We start from the raw sequence: 22,800 nt of genomic DNA, 5'->3' as shown, positions 1-22,800 counted from the left end.
GGAAAAAAATATCAGTGCATTTCACAACCTAGTTGATTGAACATTTCCTTTCATTCGCTAACCCTAAAGATGAACATAATCCAAGCAGACACCCAAGGAACAGAATAGCGTGTTCCTCTGCAGACAGGTAGTTGGTTTGATATTTCAATATTTCATTCAGAGCTTTCGAATTAATTGCTTTATGAGTGAAATACATTTACAAGTCTGATATTACATTGACACCAACCTTCAAATGTATCATTTAGTTTACATTATGTACTGTGAAATGACATTTGTAATGCACCTTCCTAACCTGAGCTAGATCTCTGACTGAGACGGGAGGTAATGATACTCTGAGAATGAGCAGGAAATAAAATTCACCAGTTCAGTGGTATCAGCCATCATGGTTTGTAATGGCAACAGCCATTTTTTACTCTCTGTTTGCACAAATGTTAAGGCTGAATAACGTAAACTAATAATGATTTTATGTTCTTATGAAAATCAATCATGGTCATTTGAGCAACTCACAAAAATGTAATCACCAATAGCTGCACTACTAAGTACACTTGGACATAAAATAAAATAAAATATTTTCCCCTAAAGACATTAAGTAATGGAACATTCATGAACAATATGACTTCCTATCTACTGTTCCCATAGATTGAATCCAGACTTTTACCTCAACGTCAGCAAGAATGCAAGTGCATATATACATACAAATGATCCACCTAATATACAAGTTGTTGTAGGACACTCAGGGAAGATAAACACAGGTGCAGTTTGAATACTTTCTGGTTCTTATTCATGACTAGAGAACTTCCTGTATTGAGACCATGGCTTTGACGCTGTAGACCCTGAATGTATTACAATACACGAAGAAATCTCTGTAGAGTCCTGCGTTTTCATTTCAAGAAGTGAGGTACTCATGATAGTGCGTTGCTAACTTAAAATGCTAACGTTATGTTCTGTAGTACTTTCGCAAACCTGTCAGTTTAATATTATGTAGCCAAGTCTCTACAAAGTAGGGCAAAAGCCCTCAGTAGTGTCCACATGAATGCAGTTAAGCATATTATCTGGGTTAGAGCAACCGGAAGACTTATGATACATTCTGTACAGAGGAGAGGGACATAAACAGCCATGACTGAGACCTATGGCGTCAAGTTTACAGGCAGTTCTTACGTAATGCATTCTGGAAATGTATGTAAACAAGGATAGTTGAGATGAAGGCATGAGGATCTTTTCCCTCAAAAACATGACTGAGAAGGCGAAGGTAAAGACGGCAGGTTGAAGTTTTGTAAGTCGTTTACACTACTGCATTGTCAGTTCATGCTAATATTAGCATCCTTGTATAGTGGTTACAACATGTGGATGAACCACCTTAAAAAGTGTAAGTACATGTTAAAATCACGTTTGCATCAACATTTAACCACCTAGACTATATAACTATTAGTTGGCATCCTGTTTTGACAAAGTATTTACCTCATTTGAATGACATGTCCATCCTAAACTTGCCTTTAAAGCCTGTGTTTTCCTGTTGAGTGTGTTGAGTACAGTAATGCCTCGGCTTGCACAGAAGGTTGCTGGTGGGTGGCTTTCCTTTGAAAAAGGCAAATATTCCTAGTAAAACTTGTATATATGTCGTCCTGATCAATCTTTGGAAAAGCTTGAGACCATAGGCAAAGGTTGGAGAACAAACACCATGATGTCCTGTTCAAACAGAAAACCTCAGCACAAGCCCAAAAGCCAAATCCATCAGAATAGAAGGTACAAAAAAGGTACATTTCAAAATGGCCTGTGAAACATCATAATGCACAACATTGTGATGGACACGATAAAGTCTTAAAGCAAAGAAAGCAGAATAATGTTCCTTTATCTGTTCTCTCTAATGTAGGATCATGTTTGTGTAAACAGTCCTACTTTACCTGCTCCGAAGCAGGATTCGAACCTGCCTCACCGGCATGAAAGGCGGGTACACTAACAAAAAGGCTAAAGACCACAGCCTCTAGCATCAGTCGCTATAGCGCCTCTTTAGGCCAGGGGAGTGAGGTTTACTTGCACAGCTCTTAATAGCTTGCCACCATTACACTCACCCCCCAAACCCCACTCCCATCCGGGTCACGGCACCAAATGTAATCAGTCCTACTCGACACATTCCAAGCATGATTTGAACCGGCATTTCCAGCATAGGATGCGGGCGCTCTAACAAGGACGCAAAAGACCACAGTCTCCAGCATCAGTCGCCAGCACACCTCTTGAGGCTAGGGGAGTGAGGTTTACTTGCACAGCTCTTACTAGCTTGTCTCTGTTACATTTGTTCATTTAACAACTTTAACAAATGTGTATTACAAACTTTTTTCATGGAACACAAAAAGAGAAATTTTGAAGAATGTGCCAGTTGCTTTTTTCCATGCAATTTCAATGAATGGGGACTGATGCTTTCAAGCTTCAAAAAGTACACAAAACAGTATAAAAGTGTATTAAAAGTGATCTATACAATTTGTGCACTACATTCCAAGTCTGCTAAAGTCATACGACTGTGAGAACCGTCCAAAATCTTATTGGTCGTGATTCACTAATAATCTTGACATCTTTCCTTGGTCTTTGGGTTTTTTCTGAGAAAAATAGCAATCACCAATTGGTAAATGAATTGTTCTTTTGAGTGTTCGTTGGGATTATGTTTTCAGGAAACAGAAACGTTGAACTATAATGACAGAACTTGTGACCATAGTTGGTAGGGGTGTAATGGTACACAAAACTCACGGTTCGGTAACTACCTCAGTTTTGAATCACTAAACATAAAACTAAACAAACACTAGAGAGAAAACTAAACATAAAATTACTTTTTTTTTTTTTAATTAAACAGTGGTTTACTGAACAAATTGTGTTTTTGTCTTTAAATATATTAAATTAAATTATAACTAAAAGTTCCTTAAGGATAAAAAAATTATCTCTGCTAATGCTATAAACTATGTAGGGAGTCCTTACTTGAACATTATGCTACTTTAATATTAATGGTTAACAAATGAGCTCAAACAATTAGCCTAAATTCAATTTCAATTTCTTTTTATATAATTTTTTTTTAGATAAAATAATCAACACTCAAATAACAAATTGTAGGCCTATGCAAACATGTAAGCTGCACCTATGGCAGTTTTTGCATTAACTTTTAAACGTTTTTACTCCAATTCGTTGTTGAAATATAATCATTTCTACACAGTGGCTGTCATTTTCACAACAGATTCATTTAAAAATACATTAAATAGCCTAATCAGGACATCTCTAAAAGGTTAAGTAAAATATAATGATTATATAGGCTAATACAGTACATATATTGAGCGAAAGAGTTCATTTCTCTAGTGAACTAACAAACTTTGGACACTGAATGGCTTTTCTGAGGTAAATGCTACATGACATATTGTTTACAAGCTTTCATTGATGTCTTTCCGCCGTTGAAACACTGATTGAGCGATTACATGAGATATGACCATTTCAGTAAGTTGTACTGTATCGTTCAACATACCTTCAGATGTTCATTCATGTTTATTCTCTAAATAGTATTAAAGAGGAAGAGATGATCGTGTTCAATCGCGCTCCACACTCGCGCTGCCGGTTGAACTGAGGCGCCTGTACAGTGATCTGTCATGCCGCATCAAAACGGCATTTTGTTTAAATTCCGTGATTTCGTGGACAGAATTTGAAGGATAACATTTTGTTTCTATCGAAAGTAACAAAACGCAGAGCTTATTGCGATTATTGGTGGTTAATGGTGGTTAGGCTACAGTGTTGCAATGTAATGCTTCGGTACACACGTGCACCGAACCGAAAGCCCTGTACCGAAACTGTTCGGTACGAATACGTGTACCGTTACACCCCTAATAGTTGGCTAACAATGCTTTTGGGAAATGCACCACTGATCGATTCTTTCAGGAATAGGACTGATTTTGTTCAACTCACTGATAGGTGAAGATTATGAGTGAACTTTAATTTGACTTTCATGCATTGTTTTAAAGCTTGAAAACTTAAGTTCCCCATTAATTGCATGAAAAAAGTAACAATGGCATTTTTTTTTTTAATTTCTCCATTTATGTTTCACATAAGAAAGTCACTCATGCAGGTTTGGAATGAGTAAATAATGACAAAATGTTTCATTTTTGGGTGAACTTCCCATATACATGCCTTCAACTATGCTCCAATTCAAACTTTGATCACTATATCAAAGCCTATCAATATTCAGTAAGAGCAACTTACAAAGAATACAGTAACACTGAACAGTAAGTTGAGATGTGATGAAACAGAAAACGCACTGGTGTAAGAGGTGTGGGAGCATCTTCCGTTCCATCCAATCAGAATCCACATGATGAGAAATATGAGTTAAAGATACAAAAAAAGAACAAAGAGTGTGAAAGGCAGATAATTGGACACTCATCTAGGGAAGGGCTGTTGTCGAGAGGGTGAACCGGGACTAGAGGCTGGTCGATGAAGGGGCGACTGGGTGGGAGACATTCGAGGGCTCAACTCGCCCGTTTGAAGACGCCACAGAAGCTCTTCGTTGGTACGACTCAGTCGCTTCTTCTCGTTGCTCTCTTTCTCAACGTACACCTGCAGATTGGCATTTTCCTCTGACAGTTGCCTGGTAGAATAGAGGAAACAACTAATGAGAATTCTTCTGTAGCTTTAGGCAACGTACACACTGTAAAGTTTCAGGAGTGACAACCGCATTTAAATACGGGAGTGAATCCCCTAAATTATCGTTCTGTCTTTGTACGGAACACAAATCAAAATTGCGATGATTGACAGCATGGTAACCATAGCAACGTTCTGGGGCTTGTGCATTTGGTATCTGCTATGTAATATTACAGCAACCAAAGACTTGTTATGTTCTGCAATTTTAACGAAACCACCGTCGACAGAGGCGTCATGTTTTGTTTATGCTTGGAAGGCAGCTTCGTAGAGCGCGCTCTTGAAGTGTTGCCATGTACATAACATAAGCTTTTTTTTTGGGCTTGTTGTTTGTTCATAATGTGAATTTACCGAATTTAACTGCAGTGTGAACATGGCTTAAAACAGTCATAGTAAGGAAAATAACAATTTCATTGCACTTTTGAAATTAGAGTTTCTGTCATGACAACTCTCAGAGTGTTTGGCATGGTAATGGATATAAAAATGTTGATATGTTTAGTCTTAGCCGAATAGATCTGCTATGCTGCTGCTGCTGTTGGTCATTGCTGCTGCTGCTGCTGCTGCAGAGCAAGTATGGGACTTGCTGCTGCCAATACATACACGACATGCTGCTGTGAGCAAGTAAGTGTACTTTAATTACCCTTAGCAGACCTGTACAGGTGGAGCTGGGGAAGGTGGAGGGTTTCTGAAAGTGTGCCGCAAACAGCTACAGCAAATGCTGACCAAGTATTTGAAGGTTTAGCAGCGAGCTCATTGGCTGCTGATACAGCAGGAACCAATCAGCTGTTCTCTATAGAGAATGATGTGATTGCAAGCAGATTGAGTTAAAGACCCATCAGCCTGTGCCATCTAGAGTTTCATGACAGAACTTTGTATTTCATTTATGTCCTACTCAGTACCTTTAATTGTATAAACTAGAAATGTTTTATAAAGACCTGGACATTGCGAGGTTGCGGTCAATCCTGTCTTTTAGGTCTTCATTTTGCTGCTGTAACACCTGAATACGCTCCTCCAACAAAACGTTCTTTTGGGCCTGTGCAAAAACATGACAAACATACTAAATCACTGAAAAACATTTGTACTTTCAAAGAAGAACTTAGTGCTTTATTCCTCATTATATAAATATAAATAAGATGGAAACTCCAGTCATGGGGGGGGGGGGGGGGGGGTCCTCACGGGGGGGTCAACAATGCATCCCGTTAATACTATATTGTTATTGGACACTTTTTTGGGAGACAGATACATCTGCATATAGGGAATTTCTAATGGCACAGGTAACTGAAAACATTTGTTTTTGCTTGATAACACATCCACACTGATAGGTGTCAGTATAAGTTTAAAAAGTATAAGAAGAATATCATATTGGCTAGCGAAACTTGAGAACTTTAAAGACCACATGAAATCTGTCCTATGTTGATGGATTCCAATTTGAAATATAAGTGTGGGTGGCACATATGGAGCAGGTGGTCTTATTTAAAAAATAAAAATAATAAAGTTACACCACAAACTATGATTGGTTTCGTTCTGATTGGCGGGGGAGGGACTGTGTAGTGCAACATGAATCATCAATATTTTTGGCCTATTTTCCTACAAAAAAAGATTGGCATTGTCAATTTTACACATATCTGCTAAACTAAACTTTTGTTTATGAGTACAGGGAATAAGTCACAAAACATCCAATTTCATGGAGTCTTTTATAAATAAAGAAATCTCCAAGCTATCTCTTTTTCCATTGTAAATTCACCATTTTTTCCAGCTCTGAAATTTTGAGCTCCTGTTGATGAATCTGCTGGTTCTTCATCTCCAGAACCTCTTTAAGACTCTTCAGGTCCTCCTCAATATGCTGATATGGAGCAAGAGCATCCTGTACACACACAAACACAAAACACAGATTCAAACTACTATATATATTTATCACATAACTAACAAGCTTCCCAGTGGTAAATGTGACTTGAGATGCCATTCATGACCAAATTTTAAAGGTGGGGTATGTATTTTTTTCAACAGCCGCTGTTGGACATTGTTGATATTTGAAATCAACCCAAACAAACCCACCCCTCTCTTCATTGCTCCGCCTCCAAAACTCACTCTCCAATCCTAACCACCCTGCTCAGAGTCGGTCTCGGACCCCGGCCCATCCATCTGCTGGCATGCGAGGCGAGTGCACTAACAATGACGTTAAACACCACGTTCTCTAGCGGTCGTCAGTGCGCAGTGAAAAATGCGAGTTTCGCTGCACAACTCTCACTAGCTGGCCATTGTTACACACGCAATACGAGAGTGGGTGTCTGTTTATCACAGCTGACGTGCAACAAAATTCTTCATGAAAAATAAAGAGCAGATGATGATCGAATGACAAGGAAGCACAAAAAATGAACATAAAGTACACAAGAGGAAATACAAACAAGTGTTCGTTGGTAGTCGTCAACAGCACAATAGCTCCAGACAATCAGTGACACTCAAACCCAGTTTTACTCATATGTAAAGCGGAATCAAAGCAGCCTCCACATCTGTTTTCAGGCCTTCCCACTTAGCTCTCTCCAGAGCTGGAAAGCTTTTCTAATATTAACACGGGTCCTAAAGCACTTGCCCAGTCATAGACCTTCATTCCAGTGATATTCTTTTGAGATGTTTTGTATTGTGTGTCATCATCTCTCTTTCTGCGTTTTTTTTCTCCATATCTCCCTCTTGCACTTTCTGTCTCCTCGACCATGCTGATTGGTTAGACATTTGTTGTTGGTGTCGGCCCGACTAACTTCAAAACAGTTTTGTTGAAAAAATACATACCCCACCTTTAACTAGGAAACTCGATAGTACAGATAGCAAGTGGAGACAACATTAGTATATGTACAACTGTGTTTACACAGCTTTTTAAAAATTATGGATGCTGGAGTTTCGTACTTCATGCATTTGGCCAATCAAAGTACACTTGCGTCACTGGTAGTTCCTATTGTGCTGGGTTAGACCCTACTCTGAAGTAGGAGCTCATTTAGTCCCCCCAAAAGGCGCTCCTATAACTAAAATTGTTCCCAGTTCCTGCGGTGCGAACATGGGTACTTTCTCCAATAGTTATAGGTAATATGAAAATGTTCCTCCAGTGCGAAAGCCGCTTATGGCAACGTTGCAACCTCCTTTTAGGAACCTTAATTTTTAAAGAGTGTATATAAGGAAATAAAGTAAACAAGTGTCCAGCATGCAAACTCCTTCAATACTGTTTAAAAAGCATCCCAGAATGTCTAGAGTGTGCCAAGTTGAAATCTAGACAAAGGATGGTGACACCAAAAATTAACATTGTACAATCATTCACCCTCATTCCAGATCTGTATAAATCTTTCTTTACAGAGGACAAATTTTGCAAATAAATAAATGAAGATATAATTTTCTAGGGATGAACTTTTCTTTAAATATCATTGAAGAGAATATCAAGAACAGTACCACTATCTGCTCATCTGTGCTTCTGCGCAGTGCTTCTTCAAAACGCTTGGCCCGGTCTCGCAGAGAGCGGTTCTGAAATGTCAACGTGTCCACCTGATCCTAAACACAGCACAGAAATACACACTCTTACACTTGCTGTCATAAAGAAAAGGGGGGGAAAAACCACACTGTACAACACATGTTGGAGTGAGGACATTCAGTACCTGCAGTGAGAGTCTGAGTTTCTCAAATTCCTCTTCCATTGACTTCTTTTGCTGCTCATGTGCCATCTTCAGGTCTACAAAGAAACAACCAGTTCATTCATGTTAGTAAGAATACACTGATGAAGAAGAATTAACACACAGTTTAGATTCAACCACCTATAGTGATGTTGTTAAGCAGAAGTCACCAGAGCTTTCTTAGCGGGCCAAACCGATTTGCTTTTATAGAACTTCTAGCCCAAATAATGCTGTCTAAGTAGGCAGCTCACTAGGTTTTTAGACCCTGTTTCCACTTGGTGTTAAGATGCATTTTGGTCTAACTATAGGTGTAAATGGGGTGTAAAACGTTTTGAGCTTGTCCACGTTCAACCACTTTCAGAGGTAGTCGAAAACGCATTCGACCAGATTGCTTTCGTAGTGGAAATGCTCATGTGGTTGAATGTGTTCGAACAGCTGCTAAAGACGCCTGACTTAAAGGTGCCCTCGAATGAAAAATTGAATTTATCTTGGCATAGTCAAATAACAAGAGTTCAGTACATGGAAATGACATACAGTGAGTCTCAAACTCCATTGTTTCCTCCTTCTTATATAAATCTCATTTGTTTAAAAGACCTCCGAAGAACAGGCGAATCTCAACATAACACGACTGTTACGTAACAGTCGGGGTGTACGCCCCAATATTTGCATATGCCAGCCCATGTTCCCAACATTATGAAAGGCATTAGACAAGGGTAGCCAGTAACGTCTGGATCTGTGCACAGCTGAATCATCAGACTAGGTAAGCAAGCAAGAACAATAGCGAAAAATGGCAGATGGAGCAATAATAACTGACATGATCCATGATATCATGATATTTTTACTGATATTTGTGAATTGTCTTTCTAAATGTTTCGTTAGCATGTTGCTAATGTACTGTTAAATGTGGTTAAAGTTACCATCATTTCTTACTGTATTCACGGAGACAAGAGCCGTCGCTATTTTCATTATTAAACACTTGCAGTCTGTATAATTCATAAACACAACTTCATTCTTTATAAATCTCTCCAACAGTGTAGCATTAGCCGTTAGCCACGGAGCACAGCCTCAAACTCATTCAGAATCAATGTAAACAATATAACAGTATACAATACTCACATAATCCGACGCATGCATGCAGCATGCATGACGAACACTTTGTAAAGATCCATTTGAGGGTTATATTAGCTGTGTAAACTTTGTTTATGCACTGTTCAAAGCAAGCGCGAGCTCCGTGGGCGTGGAGCACGAGAATTAAAGGGCCAGTAGCCCTGAATTGGCTCATTTATAATGATGCCCCAAAATAGGCAGTTAAAAAAATGAATTAAAAAAAATCTATGGGGTATTTTGAGTTGAAACTTCACAGACACATTCAGGGGACACCTTAGACTTATATTACATCTTTTTTTAAAAAGTTCTAGGGCACCTTTAATGCGCAAACATTATGGAATGCGTGTTGGCCAGATGGGATTTAAACTTTGTTAGCTGAAGACCCAAGTTTGGCTTGAAGACGAATAACATACCAAGCACAATGTTCTCTCAACAGTCCTGATTTCTAACACGCACTCACCACGTTCGTCTGTCAAAGCTAATGCTCTCTGTAAGTTTTTCCGTCGTCATGTCTATTAGATCGAAAGATCTGAAAAATCCCATACCTTTACCTGCCCAGAGACTCTCCTCTAAAAGAAATCAGGACAGAAGTGGTTGAAAGTGGACAAAAGAGATGGATTAAAATACCAGGTGTAACGGGTCCCTCATCGTTGTGATCCGATCAACCAAAACGCATCTTAACACCAGGTGGAAACAGGGCCTGAGACACGTTCGCTTTGATTCCTGGGAGTGTGATGGATGTGTCTGTCAGCAGGACTCACTCTTGATGGTTCTGGTGTGTTCTTCCTGTAAAGTGGCCAGTGTGGCACCATGAGTCGCTTCCATCTCCACCATGGCCGTCTCGTGGTTTTCACTCATCTCCTCGATCTAACAACAAAAATGGTTGACAAATTTTAAAAGGTGATCTGGAATATTGGATTCTGAATGGTCAAATGCAGCAATTTCTGTATAATGTATATTTGACTGTCTCTCCCTTTTTCATACCAACACAATTGAGACTTTTGAACATTTTGAACGGTTTGTTAGCTACTGTAGACTTTGTGATCTTCAGTTTTGCATTGTTGATAAGTTACGAATCTCTGCCCACCATCACATGCCGAACCAAGAAGCTTGCTGATGGCTGGCGTTGTGAATTTGAGTTCACCAAACTTGAATCCGACGCGGAATTCGCATAGGGAAATATCTTTGCCAACGGAAGTCTATAAGGCAAAATTCTTCATTCCCAATTAAATGACTGGATCTCGCTTACACGTACGCTAGGGTATAGGGCGCATGTCGCAGATTTCATTATCAGCATAGTACGCGTGTACTGTACACGCACAGTTTGATTTTTCAAACCAGGTGTATTCTGTACGCTCAGCTTGCAAATGTGCCTTTGCACTACTAAGTTTGTCCACAAGATGGAAACACTGCATAGATGGCAACGACCAATATTTCATAGTTGAATAAAGAATCTGATGAGATGGAACAACAACACAAGCATTTGTGTGAGGAGATACACAAAACTAGTTTGAATGATTTCAAATACATTTTTATCAGTCATAACTTTTACAAAGCAATAGCACAGACACTGGACAAGGATGAAATGAGTGAACTTCTGTGTTGCAGTATATTTTCAAAGAGTATACTTTGGGTTACTTTTCAGACTACTGGGTTACCTTCCAGGCTTCCTTAACTCTAGCTGAGCCTTCACACCATGTAATCATTTGTGTATAATGCTAAATTAAAAGCCTCTTCAAGGTGTGTCAAAGATAATCTCAGTCTTTACACCCTGTTACTTCCTCATCTCACCTGTTCCTGGTGTTGGGAACGTAGCTGCACCAGGTGGCTGGTCTGTTGTTGCTGGAGTCGCTGTATCTCAGAGTTGTGCTCCTCTACCAATCTCTCCTCTAGGGCCTTGAGCTTCTGCTGTTGCTCCTCTTGGAGTACTTTCAGCTCCCGCTCAAAACTCTGCTCCAGCTGGGCCTTCTCACCCTGCAGACGCTCCCAGCGCTGAACACTGACCACTAGAGTGATAGAAAATAGTTTGTTATGGGCCGTGAAAGGACATGCTTAACCTTCAGAAAATGTATGGTGTAAAAATTGCCAGCCTGTGTGACAGATTTATATATGCTAAGTTTTCAGCCCTGTTACTTTCAACCTTGGAACCTATTCTAGTGAAGAAATATAATAATATATGAGCCATTTTATTTTATTTTCAATAAATATGGGGTTTGCACATTTTGCAACGCTGTTACCAAAATTTGAGATTTAAATTTAAATTGTAATTCTAACCTGATTTGTGTGATCTTGTAATTTTATAGCAATAAATATTAAATGATCAATATTTATAATTTTTAAAAACATTCACCAAAATAGGTACCAAGAATCAGGCAGGTAATTTTGACACCAAATGTTTTATTAATATTCTGAATTAGATTTTATGTTTATATTTTGCTTTCATTTTAATTTCAGTTAAAATTTTAGTCATATTAATTTTTAGAATTTTAAAAAAATTTTTTTTTATAATTTTTTTTTATTAATAGTCTATATCTATATAGGTTTTTATAAATGTTTATTTGCTTAGTTTTAGTATTTTTTTTTAGTTCATCAGGTTAAACAAAATGGAAATTAGAAATGTTGCTTTGTTGACTGGCTAAAAATAAAAAGTTTCTGTATATTTATTTTTTTTATTTCAGTTATGTTTATTTTACTTCAAGTAATGACTTTTTTATTTAGGTTTTAATTTTAGTTTCAGTTAAAATAGTAACCATGGCTATTGATAAACTTAAATTTACCGTAAATTAAGGAAAAATATTTGTTTGAACAACTTGGGTTGAAAGTTGAGCTTGACGAATGCAATCAACACATCAATATTTGTAAAAACTGATCAAATTGAAAGATTATTTACTTGTCTTATTAACACACTATAGAAAGAGACCAAGTCATGTTTCTTGAGTGTCACAATTTTAAAGTATAGCATATTTTTCATTATAAGGTAAAATCATGCTGTAACAGGGTTGCATGCAAAATAACACAGACAAATACAGTGTATTTGGTCATTGAAAATTAGTGAAAAATTATTAATCAAAATTATGGCATTGCATGGTTTTATATGAGATTTTTCATGCATTTAAAACTAGCTGCTTTTCATGCTAGCTTAATTGTATATTACAAAAAAAATTACCTAATACTTCATGACCATGTGCCACTAATGCTTCTCAACAAAATAAAAATAATATAATGAGACACCAAAGTGTACCATATTTGTAGAGTCATGTGCGAAATTAAATATGAGGGGGGATGGAAAGAAAAAAATGCCATTTACAAATATGTAATCTGAGAAGGTCAGTTTCGTTTTTATTTCTTGAGTGGTTGACCTCATTCTAACATTTGTGAGTAAGCTGCAGCACAAGTGGGTGACATGAGATCACTGTTGTGTGTGATGTCCAGAGGAGACTTACCAACTTCATCCCTGATCCTGGATAACTGCAGGGATAACTCCCTCTCCTTCACAGCAGAGCTTTCACTCTGGAAAACACACAGAGAGATACACAAATGTCTTATGAATAGCTCCACACAGAATCTGCAAGCTCACGTGAGTGTAGGGGAAAATTATGCAGAAGAACTGATGTAAAACGTGTTTAACAGTGCTTACAGTACCACAGTGAATGCGTAATAAAATGTTTCAAAAGTTTGTAATAAATAAACGTGAGGGATGAATCTGCAAAAATGTGCAGAACTGTTCTGCTTACTTTTTACCAAATAAATCATACCAGTCAAAATACCACTTTAAAAGGGTCTTATTATGCTTTTTTACATGTTCAACTTTATTTAGTGTGTAATGTTGCAGTTCGAGCATGAAAAAGGTCTGCAAACTTCCAAAGCACAAAGTTATTTTCTATATCAGTGCAAACTGTTTCTGAACTCCCTGAAACGTCTTTATTGTAGTCTTGAGTTTTCTTCAGGGAACAAACAAGTCACAATATTCCTCATTTAAATTATTCCCACCCCAAAGGGGCGAGGCTAGGTTGAGTTTGTTAGTAGTGTGTAAAAATTTGCGGTTATGGTACGGGGCGTGACATTTCCCAAACACGCTCGAAGCGGCTGACAAATCACAACACGCTGATCCAGCTGACCAATCAGAGGACATTGCACTTTTCAGAAGGAGGGGCTTAATAGAGACAGAAACTAAACAGGGGTGCGTTTCCCAAAAGCACTGTTAGCCAACTATAGTTGCAAGTTTTGTTGTTACCAACACAGTTCAATGATTTTCCAATGAACATTCGCAAACAGCATCGCAAACTTAAGTGGTTGGAACTACAGATCTCGACCTGTGGTTAGCAGCATAGTTTCTTGTTAAAATGACATGTGGACTTAAATAGATCATGCTCTTGGGCACAATAAGCAAGCAAACACTCAGTACATTCTACATCTTTAAAGCAACACCATGAAACATTTGCTAAACATTTTTAACATTTTATACGTTTTAACCATAAATGCTCATCTTGAACTAGCTCTCTTCTTCTTCTCTATTAAAAATCTGGCAGTGTAGACACTGCTAAGTGCAAGTATATTCTAGTGCAAGTATATAACAATTAGTTCAAACTTTCACCTGTGGAAGGCAATACACTTATCAGTGTCGGAATAAGTGCCGGAATTCAAATAGAGAAGAAGAAGAGAGCTAGTTCAAGATGAGCATTTATGGTTAAAACTTATATAATTAATTAATTTATTTCTTTTCTTTTTTTTAAGAAAATGAGCGATGGTTTCTCTAGATAAGACCCTTATTCCTAGTCTGGGATGGTGTAGAACGCTCTGAAACTCCAATGAAACTGTAATTTTGACCTTCAACCGTTTGGGCTCCATTGAAGTCCATTGAATAAGGAGAAAAATCCTGGAATGTTTTGATTAAAAACCTTAAAGGTGCCCTAGAATTAGGGGCCAAGCCCCGAAGGGGCTGTAGCCCCTTGAATTTACGTTTTCCCTTTTATTATTATTATTCTTCCTCCCGAATGGGAGTCATGGCAGCCCTTCAACGAACATAAAAATGATGAAATTTGGCAAGTTGTAGAGATGCTCAGAATAGTGATTGGACAAATTTGGAGTCTCTAAACCAACTCTATAGCGCCACACCAGTTCAAAATTTCACTTCTAAACGGTTTTAACATTTGAACTTTTGTCAAAAAAATTTAATTTAGTTCTCTGATTCGTCTCTTCATGCTGTGCTTCAACTCTTACTTAAGTCTCCACCCATACAGTAGCGGCCATTTTGAAAAGTCAGTATTTGTTTTTTTCGCTTCTCCTCCTTCAAAATTTGTCCAATTTTGTCCAATCTTTGATCAGATTATCTTTGGACTGAGCCGAAGAAATGACTGAACAGATTTTTTTTATTCATCTTTGTTCAAAGGTTATGATGTCACGAAGTTAACAGGTCGACCCGAAATAGTATAGAGGCTGTACCGGCCAAACTTTGAGCAATCGAAACAAAAATTGGTACGTTCATCAGAACAGTCGGGGTCTATCAAACTTGGGAACAGCGCCACCTACAGGTCATGAGATATGAAAAATGGCTATTTTGCCAATAACTTTTGAACAGTTTGTCAGAAAATAAGATTTGGTGTCATGGATTCCTTGGATCATGCCGAATCCGCGATACCATTCTGTCATATTGGATGAATCACGTGTCCGCCATTTTGAATTTTTTCATAAATTGCATTCTTTTAAACAATTTGACAATCTTCACAAAAATTGGTATGTATGACCTTTAGAAGGTCGTGAAGGTACTGGAAGTTTCAGCACAGCGCCACCTACTGTTCACAGATGTAATGATTATTTCAAAAACGCTTATAACTTTTGAAAACACTTTCAAAATGTGTATGCTTTAGTCATTTTATTCCCTGGCTTAGCCGATTCCGAAATGTATCATTTGTCATTTTCCTTAAATGTACCTGTCTGCCAATTGAAGTAAATGAAAAACAGTTTTTTCGCTATCCTCCTACAAATTTTGGTCAATTTTGTCCAAAATCAGCTCAGATGATCTTTGGACCGAGCCGCACAGAAATGACTGAACAGATTTTTGATATTCACTACCATTTCCGAATATTCACTCTGAATGTGACCTTGCTTGTGTTTGTTGTCTTATGCTATTAGCTTAGCACAGTAATTGCTTAGCATGCTAACATGCTATTCTTTCTATTGGTTTAGTCAACAGGTTAACCAAAACTATTGGCATTAAATAACTTTGCATACTAATATGGTTAACATGCTATGAAGCTTTTTTTTTTGTGAACTTTCTAACTGAAACCTCTGTTAGCATCGTGAACTTGCAGCTGATTAGTCAATGTGTTACGCCACGGATCCCGAATGTCTGCACTGGGTTCGAAATCAGTGGACACATGCCCAGACCGCATAGGTACTGTGGCAGGAAAAGATGCAGAACTTGTGTCTGTTCTAGGCATTCTGCCTAAAACTGGTCTAATCTGAAGCTTCACATGCAATTCCTTTATGTCCAAATTCGTATTATTCTTCTTCCCCCTGTATGGTAATCAATGAACCATAAGAGAAAATTATCAAATTTGGCAGCTTGTAGTGATAGTAATTAAAGTAATTTGACCAACTTTGGAGTATCTAGGACTAAGTCTATAGCGCCACCACCAGTTCAAATATTCATTTTTAAAGGTTATAACTTTTGACCCTTGTTCAGAAAAATGAATGTCAATACAACTGTTCCTCTCTTCATACTGATCACATTCAATATCTTACATTAAGCTCCACCCAGTAAGTAGTGGCATTTTGAAAAGTACAGTATTCAGTTTTTTCGCTATTCTTCAAAATTTGTCCATTTTGTCCAAATTTGATCTGATCTTTGGTCTGAGCAAGAAATGACAGTTTTTTTTATTCATCTTTGTTCAAAAGTAATGTCACGAAGTAGAGGTTGACCCAAAATTTAGCTGTATCTCGGCCATGGAATCAAAACTAAAATTGCAATTGATCAGCTTGAGGTTCATGCCAAATTTGGGAACAGCGCCCCCTCATTGAGATATGAAAAATGGCATTTTGAATCTTTTGAAATGTAAAAACTGTCTATGGATTCCCTGTGCCATCCAATCCGAGGATATCGAATTCGTCACTATACCACGTTCCGCCATTTTGAATTTTGTCATAAATTGATAACTTTTAAACAATTTGACATATCATCACAAAATTTGGTAATATGCATCAGAGTGTCCTGAGGTACATGAGAAGTTTCAGCACAGCGCCACCTGTGTTCCACGAATAATGATTTTTGCAAAATCTTATAACTTTTGAAAACATAAAGTCTGCTTTATCCCCTGGCTTATTTCCGACAATGAGTCATTTTCCTTAAATGTACCTGTTAAATTAAATCAAAAACAGTTTTTTCTACTCCTCCCACAAATTTTGTGTAAACTGTGTTTACCGAGCCGCACAGAAATGCTGTTTTTGATATTCAATTCCCAAGATATTCATCTCTGAATGTGACCTTGCTTGTGTTTGTTGTCTTAAGTTAGCGCGAGCTCCTAAACTATTGCTATTCTTTTAATGGGTCTTCAGAGGTTAACCAAAACTTAGGGATTAAATAACTTTGCACTAATATGAACATGAATTTTTTTTTGTGAACTCTTTCTCACACTGAAACCTCTGCTTAGCATACTGATGAACCGCAACCTGTGTTACGCCACGGATCCCGATGCTCTGCATCGGTGCATACACATGCCCAGACCGCATTACTGTGGCAGGAAAAGATAATGCTGTTCTAGGCATTCTGCCTAAAATGGTCTAGGCATCACATGTTATGTCCAAATTCGTAATTCTTCTTCCCCCTGAATTAAAAAAAAAAATCTTTGGCATGGGTGATAGTTTAAAAGTAATTTGACCAACTTTGGAGTATCTAGGACTAAGTCTATAGCACACCAGAAATATTCACTTTTGTAAAGGTTATAACAACCCTTTGTTCCAGAAAAATGGACACTGATTCTTCTTCATACTGACTTATATTACATTAAGACTTTTGGCCATTTTTGAAAAGAAGTTCTTTTTTCACTACTCCTCCTACAATTTTTGTCCAATTTTGTCCAAAATCAGCAGGTGATCTTTGGACCGAGCCGCACAGAAATTTAATTTCTACCATTCCCAAGATCATCTCTGAATGTGACTGCTTGTGTTTGTTGTCTTATGCTAGAAGGAATTGCTTAGACAACCAGTGATTCTCTTTAATGTGGCTCTTCATCTTAACCATGGATGATAAGTTAGCATGCTAATATGGGCATGTGAGTTTTTTGTAAATTCTTTCTTATAAAAGTTCTCTTCCAAGATTGTTGAATTTTCAAGTAATTGAAAGTGAACCAATAGTGGGTTCGAATCCCAGGTGGAGCGGTTAAAATAGTGTGTTTTGATTCTCTGCCTCTTGGAAGAAATAAATGCTTTTTGTTTCAGCTGTGTTCATTTTCATCTAAGCTTATGTACATTCTGAGTTCATTTTCGCCCGTAACTGAACAGCTGTCATGTTTGTTCATTTTCTGCTGTTTTTCCTCTTCCTGCTCTGTATTGCCTACAGCATTATCAGAATGCAAAGTAGTTATTAAATATAACTTCAGTGCATTATAAAAATTCTTCATTTTGAGTTCTTTTCACATGAACTAGAACTTCGGCAGGTGTGCAACATTCACCTGCACAGTGGTGCAATGAGATGAGAAATGGACCTGGACTCGGATCTGTTAATCCCGTGTGGGGTTCCTTTAACATTGTGTGTAATGAGTCATTTACCTTTTTTATCCAAAGTGACAATCTTTATTCCTCTTGAATGAGATACAAGTGTTTTTAGTTCACCCTGTTCACTTGAACTTCTATTGTTTTCATTTCACCACCTGTCCTTCTGCATGTTTGATGATTCAATTTCTGCTGTTTTTGCTCTTCCTGCTCCGTATTGCGCTACTGCCCCTTCTGGGCTTGGCCCCGAATTGCTGCTTGCAGCTATATTTAAATATTGAATTTATATTGGCATAGTTGAATAACAAGAGTTCAGTACATGGAAAAGACATACACTGAGTTTATATTGTTTCCTCCTTCTTATATAAATCTCATTTGTTTAAAAGACCTCCGAAGAACAGGCGAATCTCAACATAATACCGACTGTTATGTAACAGTCGGGATCATTAATATGTACGCCCCAATATTTGCATATGCAGCCCATGATCAAGCCATTAGACAAGGGCAGAACGTCTGGATTGTGCACAGCTGAATCATCAGCTAGTAAGCAAGCAAGAACAATAGCGAAAAATGGCAGATGGAGCAATAATAACTGACATGATCCATGATAACATGATATTTTTAGTGATATTTATGAATTGTCTTTCTGAATGTTTCGTTAGCATGTTGCTAATGTACTGTTAAATGTGGTTAAAGTTACCATCGTTTATTACTGTATTCACGGAGACAAGAGAGCCGTCTATTTCATTTTTAAACACTTGCAGTCTGTATAATGCATAAACACAACTTCATTCTTTATAAATCTCTCCAACAGTGTGTAATGTTAGCTTTAGCCACGCAGCATAGCCTCAAACTCATTCAGAATCAAATGTAATACATCCAAATAAATACTATACTTACATGATCCGATGAATGCAAGCAGCATGCATGACGAACATCTTGTAAAGATCCATTTTGAGGGTTAAATTAGCTGTGTAAACTGTGTTTATGCTGTTCAAGGCAAGCGCGAGCTCCGGGGGAGGGGGAGCACGAGAATTAAAGGGGCCGCAACCTATATATCGGTGCATAGTTAATGATGCCCCAAAATAGGCAGTTAAAAAAATGAATTAAAAAAAATGTAAGGGGTATTTTGAGCTGAAACTTCACAGACACATTCAGGTGACACCTTAGACTTATATTACATCTTTTAAAAAGAAGTTCTAGGGCACCTTTAATTTCTTTTCGACTGAAGAAGGAAAGACATGAACATCTTGGATGACATGGGGGTGAGTAAATTATCAAGAAATTTTTATTTGAAAGTGAACTAATCCTTTAACTCTAACTTTTAAATTAAACAGCAAGCTCCAGATAACCATGTCACAGACCTTTATCTGCACTAATTACACTAGCAGTACAGTACCTCTATCTGTTAATAACATACATTTACCCCAAAGTGACAGAACTAACCACATCTGTAACTGGCATGTTTGATGATGCCACAGCACAATAACATGTTGATGATCCATGCTTGTTTATAAGAATCAATGTCAGCAAATGATATGGCATGAGTCAGCATTTTAACACAGCAGTCCTGAATCCTACACTCATTCAGCTCCAAACGCCAGCTGGGATCTCACTGTAACATCTGCTGTTAAAAAACACCTTCTAATCCTCTCATTCTGTATGTAAACAAACAGAAGGGTCACGACCCCATGACCCCAGAAATGTCCTGACCTGTCATCATTGTGTCACTTCTACAGCTCTCATCCAATCAGATTTTCCTCCAGCACACAACATATCACGCAGATCCCTGGAGAGTCTTTCCATGAATACTAATCCGCCCAGCTTGTTCCTCACCTCAGCTACTTTTATTTCCTGCTGTGGAAGGTCTATAATAGTGAGAGCTAGGCGGTCTCAAGGACTCAGTCCCCACCTATAAAACAAAAGATAAATCTGTAGGGCCTAACATTGTTACACCCCAACACACCAACAGCCTGAACATGCTTTAAAAATACTTATTATACATGGACTTTCTTATTAGTGTTGTCTGCTGAGCATTACTATTACTACTGCTCATGTTGAGGGTTAGGACTTTAAATAAACCCATAACCCTAAACATTTTGGTTCTGTAACTTATCCCATATGTCTGTGCTACAGACATTACAATATTTCAAATTGTATGGCTTGTTGAGGAGAAGTTAGCCCTACATCTCTATGATATTCTGTACCAATATGTTTACACTAAATAAATATTTTTGTCTTGGCCCAATAAGTAACCATAGCAATCACCCTAAAGACATAGCAACATGCTAGATACCATTCAGAGCCCATTAGCACTCTCTAGCAATCATTCTAAACACCCTAGTGAACATATAGCAACATGCTAACAACCAATTAATGCAACCACATAGCAGTCCCCTAGCAAACAACATGTGATTAACCACTCACAACACCTAAGCAGTGTCCTTGCAAAGCACTAGCAACCATGCAGAACACCCTAGAAAGCACATGTAAATACAACACCTTAGCAACTTCATAGCAAGACCGTGGCAACTACCCAGAAGACCCTAGCAATCACATAGCAATAGACAAACAAACACTCACAATACTTTATAGCAACCAACCACCCAGAAAATCACAAAAATCCACATAGAAACTGCTCAGCAACACACAAACAACTACTCACCACATGACAACACCCTAGCAACCACCCCGGCCGTATAGTAACCTGCAAACAACCACTCACAATACCTTGGCAACCACATAGCAACGGCCTTGCAACCATCCAGAAACATCCAACCACTCCAACTAACATTGTGGTGACAAGTTTTCAGAAAATTTTAAAATCTAGTTAGTGGCATCATCAGTGCTCATATCATGCAATGTCTCATCTCAAATACATAAATATGAAGAGGTCAGTAAAGACCAAAAGTGCAATATAAAACAATAGAATTATGATATCAGACCACCTGCATCAAGTGTCAGCAGTCAGGGTGGGGTGTTTCCCTCACCGTAAGAGCACGTGTTTGTCTTCACTGACACCACACACACATACACACACACACTTCCATCATCACAAAATATATATACAAGATGAATGTAGAATGAAGATGAAATAAACCAGGTCTTATGCAAAAAGCATCGCTGGTCCTACTTTAGCAAACAAGTCAGAGCAAGAAAGCAGTATCACACACAATCATCCTGGTATTGTTTTACCGTAGTATCCGAACAGCATGTAGGATGGAGACACAGAGAGAGACATTGGCTCATGCTAGGGCAGAATGTAGCTTTATAAAAATCTGTCAGGGGAACACCATACGCACACCGCATGAGAGAGAGAGAGAGGGGGTGGGGAGTGTAGGACAGACAGACAAACAGGCGGAGTTAGGAAGAATGTGATAGAAAATGGCAAAAATCACCTAACAAACGGCCTTACCTCATCCTGTTTTTAGCATCATAGCCTGACTACTGCAACAATGATTCGTGTGAGTCTGCGATTCTACACATGTTCTTCAGACAACCCCCCAAGCTTCTCGCCCTCTCTCTCTCTCACACATACACACACTCGGAGATGGTGGGAGGAGGAGGGGTGAATGATGGAGAGATAGAAGAACAGGAGGATGAGATCAATAAAGAACAAAATAACACGTGTGCATTGTCTGATACCACTGGGCCCACTGGGAATGAACACACATTTTCATACAAGCATCCAATCAGACGAAAATAAAGCATTCCAAATGAAATATGATAAACAACATGTTCTATAGTGCAGTGGCAACATTACAACATTACAAACTACCGTAATTGTGACATTTGCGGTTGTATGCAATAAATTCTGCTTTAAAAAGGTCCTATACAAAATAAAGCAAAATTAAAATTCAGTAAGGTAATTTAAGTGCTTTATGATTATGCAACTGACGGAAAAAATAAATAAAACAAATCGCATTTGGAACAAGCTTCATGTGTTTGTTTACTACATAACAACACCCTAGCAACCATCCAGAACAGCCTAGAGACTGCACAGAAACACACCAACAACCACTCATAACCCTTTAGCTCCCACAAAGTATCAACACCCTAGCAACTACTCTCAACACCCTAGAGACTGCATAGAAACACATCAACAACCACTTCCAACCCTTAAGCACTCACAAAGTAGCAACGCCCTAACAACTATCCACAACACCTTAGAGACTACATAGAAACACATCAACAACCACTCACACCCCTTTAGCACCCACAAAGTAGCAACGCCCTAGCAACTACTCACAACACCCTAGAGACTGCATAGAAACACATCAACAACCACTCACAACCCTTTACCACCCACAAAGTAGCAACACCCTAGCAACTACTCACAACACCCTAGAGACTGCATAGAAACACATCAACAACCACTCACAATCTTTTAGCACCCACAAAGTAGCAACGCCCTAGCAACTACTCACAACACCCTAGAGACTGCATAGAAACACATCAACAACCACTTACAACCCCTTAGCACTCACAAAGTAGCAATGCCCTAACAACTACCCACAACACTTTAGAGACTACATAGAAACACATCAACAACCACTTACAACCCTTTAGCACTCACAAAGTAGCAACGCCGTAACAACTACCCACAACACCTTAGAGACTGCATAGAAACACATCTACAACCACTTACAACCCTTTAGCACTCACAAAGTAG

At 38.3% G+C, this 22,800-nt stretch overlaps 1 protein-coding gene across 1 annotated transcript in view; it reads right to left on the bottom strand.

Moving 5' to 3' along the window:
* Positions 1-3,432: 3,432 nt before the first annotated feature.
* Positions 3,433-22,800, bottom strand: part of mtus2b (microtubule associated tumor suppressor candidate 2b) — a 49,244-nt gene continuing 29,876 nt past the window's right edge. Inside the window, 8 exon segments of the mRNA XM_048161397.1 lie at positions 3,433-4,609; positions 5,595-5,692; positions 6,404-6,523; positions 8,095-8,193; positions 8,298-8,371; positions 10,181-10,286; positions 11,211-11,425; positions 12,863-12,929. Of these exon segments, the coding sequence (XP_048017354.1) occupies positions 4,402-4,609; positions 5,595-5,692; positions 6,404-6,523; positions 8,095-8,193; positions 8,298-8,371; positions 10,181-10,286; positions 11,211-11,425; positions 12,863-12,929 (987 nt within the window). The 3' untranslated portion in view covers positions 3,433-4,401.

Source organism: Megalobrama amblycephala, linkage group LG16 (genome assembly GCF_018812025.1).
Source record: "Megalobrama amblycephala isolate DHTTF-2021 linkage group LG16, ASM1881202v1, whole genome shotgun sequence".
NCBI classification, from domain to species: domain Eukaryota; kingdom Metazoa; phylum Chordata; class Actinopteri; order Cypriniformes; family Xenocyprididae; genus Megalobrama; species Megalobrama amblycephala.
The sequence above is the reverse complement of the archived record's forward strand: the minus strand, read 5'-3'. Positions and strand labels throughout refer to the sequence as shown.